This window comes from Mixia osmundae (assembly GCF_000708205.1).
Source record: "Mixia osmundae IAM 14324 unplaced genomic scaffold scaffold_23, whole genome shotgun sequence".
NCBI classification, from domain to species: domain Eukaryota; kingdom Fungi; phylum Basidiomycota; class Mixiomycetes; order Mixiales; family Mixiaceae; genus Mixia; species Mixia osmundae.
Window position 1 is genome coordinate 1 of NW_014575541.1, and position 3,179 is coordinate 3,179.

The following is a 3,179-nucleotide window of genomic DNA, read 5'->3' on the forward strand; positions in this document are numbered from 1 at the left end:
GCCCTCTCAGCTTAGTTCTGCGTGCGAGGGGGCACCCGAAAGCGAGTATGAGCCGGGCAGGAGCAGCATGATGGTGCAGCATCCAATGTCGTCACACTGCCGGCATTTATTGCTGACACGTGTCGATTGCCATATAGACTGACACGTCATCGTTGTCAGGTAAAATAGCAAAGCGCGATTGCTAGTCAAACTAGCGGCCAGCGACCCCCTTTGCCAATCTTTTTCTGAGCAGTACAATGCATATGCAGGCAAATATCTTCGCATGACTCTACATAGCTTAGCCCCCACCCTTTTTGCGGCTGACAATAACGGATATGCGCAGCTTTCTTCACATATCACATTTACGACGAAGGGAATCCTGATGCGAGCGAGAGTCNTCTTTGCGGGACGCAGCAAGATCTTCAGAGCTAGCGGCGTCGGGGAATGCTCGAGTTGGATCACAGGGCCTGTTGCAGCTCGCAAAACAAGGCAAGTCGCTTGCATTGCGGATCTCAATCGATCCGTTGACCTTGAAGCTTCGAGTCGACAGCGCTTGCCGAGTGACTCGGGCATCACGGCACTCATAGAGACGATTCTTAGCGAACGTGCCTTNAGGCAGACCAGAGGAGCCAAGATGAGGCGTCGAAATTTCTCTCCGCTTGCTCGCAGACCTCCACAGGCACGAAATACATTTCACATAGTACCGTCTCGTCAGTTGTCCTGCATGGCAGTATTTCACATGCTGTAACGCTTGCGAGAGATGGCGCGAGCAAGAGCGCCATTGTTGTTTCGCAGCACAGCAGTCGGACAGCGGACGGCTCATTCCGCTTAGCGACTTAGCAAGNTGCCGAGCGTTGCATTACAGCTCAACAAGTAGCTCGGTAGGAGTGACGGGGCTCAGCGGCGCACATCTGCAATTCTCGTTGGCGGCGCGCTGAGCTAAGGATTGAGTCTGGCTCTGGCCGGCTTGGCTGTGAGCGCTGCCATTGCTTTGCTCTGCACGGGCACATGATGAGACAGATCAATCTTCGATCCTCGTTCGCACTGATCTTAGCCTGTTGAGACTCTGGATCGACGAAACCTCTGGTCGTATCTTCATCGGCGACGGGATCAGAGCCCATCATATGGAGCTTCGTAGGACTGTAGGTTCGCGGCATGAGCTCTGGCTGCATTGCTGATTGCACTTGATCCTCCTGAGCTGCAGTGGTCAGCGCAGCGCCCTTGGACCGAGCGGGTTCGTTCGCTTCGGCATCTCGCAGGTAATGAGCGCCAATCGAATCGCGATCATTGCCAAGCATCTCGTCGAATCCCTCCTTGAGATGGATTTACTTCTCTGAATGATCGCGGCGATGCTTCTTCGCTCCGTTCGAGCTTGGATCCAAAGGCTTGATGAGATCGACTCGCCAGAGCGGCCTCACTTGGGCACCTTTGTGAGCGAGCTGGCTATGACAAAGATCGTCACTCCCTCGACGATGGTGTTGCTATTGCTGGGCAGCAAGCCAGTCTTATTCGCATAGTCGGGTCTGTCGTCGTCGCGTGCTGGCTCGAAGCCAAGCTTGCCGCTGCCTCTGGCGATGCCCTTCCCAGCAGCTTTGCCATGTGTGAGGCCTGTACATATGCCTGAGGGCCTATCATCGGCGAACATTGTACGGCCGTTCCAGGTGTCCTTTGCCAGCAGCGGAGTCCAATACTTCGTCTTCGTCGGCAGCTTCATTCTGTGCCGGCTGATTTGTATCGCCGATCTGACTCGTCAACCTGACTGGACTCTGTTCTCACAGCATGCCGATGACAATCCAGTNGCGTTCGATGGGCNGATCGGGATGGCCGGCCGGCCGGGCGCTTCACGCACCACNAAGAAGATCAGCCATAAGAGNAGTANAACCGGTCTTGGAGATGCTGGTCCCAGGGGAAGGCTCAATCTGCTGGTAGTCTTGATCGTCTGGACGCTGCGTATGAGGCATGGGAAATGACTCGAGATCTTTGACAACTCTCAGTCCGTCATCACGCAGACGTGCTGATTCAGGCGAGCATGATTAAACGGCAGACGGTCTGTTTGCGTGACACGCCACGTGCTTGCATGAGGCTGCTCGTCTGCCTGGGGTATACGCTGAAGCCTCCTTGCAGCTGATTCGCCAGAAGACGTCGAGCGAGGTGCATTGCCTCGGATTTGCTGATGCTGTAAACGAGTATGCGCCTTTATAGATGCAGCCAAGAACGAGGATGCGGCTGCATTGTATCGCATTGAGCACACTGCAGGAGGAAGAGCAGGGCAAGCGACGTACGCTTGTCTCGTCGCTCCGTGAGGTTGCGAGGCTTACGCTCGGCTGCGAGCGCCCGTGCAAGCTTTGAAGACCGGCTCTGGGCTGTCCGCGGCAAGGCAATATCAGTGTGATGAGCTGCTGGCGCCGTCACTGATCCTGGCGCGTAGGTCAAGGCATGCTGAGATGGTGCTTTTAATTTCTCTGCATTCTGCATGGTTCAGCTTGTCCTGCTGCCAGACTCATCGAAAGCTGCTCACTCGGCGATGCTACGACCAGAAGCTCTTCGTCGGATTCTTCGACGGTCATGCAGCCTGCTGGGATCGTTGCTCGCAACAGCCTCGTCACGAGACACAAGTCACGATCTTCACGAGTCTGATTTTGCTTGCCGGCAGGCTCTTCCAGCAGCAGTCAGCTCGCAATCTGAGGCAGCTACGCGTTTTGCGGCTGACAGAGCCAGACACCGACGGGCAAGATATCTGCTTTAGACGATTGTTTTGAGATCAGCCGTTTTCAGTTGATCAGTCAGAGTCAGCGGAATGTGACACAGCAGTCGGCGAGGCGCTCGCATCAGAATTCTCTCCGTCGTAAGTATGAAGAAGCTGCTGCGCATAACCGACATTGTCAGTCGTAGAAAGGGTGGGGGCCAAGCTATGTAGAGTCATGCGAAGATAGTTGCCTGCATATGCATTGTACTGCTCAGAAAAAGATTGGCAAGGGGGTCGCTGGCCGCTAGTTTGACTAGCAATCGCGCTTTGCTATTTTACCTGACAACGATGACGTGTCAGACTATATGGCAATCGACACGTGTCAGCAATAAATGCCGGCAGTGTCACCACCCGCGCGACTCGCTCGACTTGGCCACGGTGTTTCCCCCTACTCGACGATGCTCAGCACCTGTGCACGGTCGGCTCGAGCACTGAGATCGCCCGCTAGTGCTCT

General features: G+C 55.1%; 4 protein-coding genes across 4 annotated transcripts; all 4 read right to left on the reverse strand.

Moving 5' to 3' along the window:
- Positions 1 to 205: 205 nt before the first annotated feature.
- L969DRAFT_91246 (uncharacterized protein) lies at positions 206 to 1,162 on the reverse strand. The gene has a single exon (XM_014709188.1). The coding sequence runs from the start codon at positions 800 to 802 to the stop codon at positions 329 to 331; it is 474 nt and encodes a 157-aa protein (XP_014564674.1). The 5' UTR covers positions 803 to 1,162; the 3' UTR covers positions 206 to 328.
- Positions 436 to 1,582, reverse strand: L969DRAFT_91249 (uncharacterized protein). The gene is made up of 3 exons (XM_014709189.1): positions 1,025 to 1,582; positions 528 to 968; positions 436 to 466 (listed from the first exon to the last, which is right to left on the reverse strand). Exons 1-2 carry the CDS (start codon positions 1,275 to 1,277, stop codon positions 919 to 921), a joined length of 303 nt encoding a protein of 100 aa, XP_014564675.1. The 5' UTR covers positions 1,278 to 1,582; the 3' UTR covers positions 436 to 466; positions 528 to 918.
- Positions 1,394 to 1,693, reverse strand: L969DRAFT_55735 (uncharacterized protein; the record flags this gene model as incomplete). The annotated part of the gene is made up of 1 exon (XM_014709190.1): positions 1,394 to 1,693. One exon carries the CDS (start codon positions 1,691 to 1,693, stop codon positions 1,394 to 1,396), a length of 300 nt encoding a protein of 99 aa, XP_014564676.1.
- Positions 1,694 to 1,969: 276 nt separating this feature from the next.
- On the reverse strand, positions 1,970 to 2,577 carry L969DRAFT_55733 (uncharacterized protein; the record flags this gene model as incomplete). The annotated part of the gene is made up of 4 exons (XM_014709191.1): positions 1,970 to 2,205; positions 2,262 to 2,303; positions 2,392 to 2,441; positions 2,498 to 2,577. Coding segments are annotated over 4 exons (408 nt in total), but the record flags the coding sequence as incomplete, so codon positions are not given.
- Positions 2,578 to 3,179: the final 602 nt, after the last annotated feature.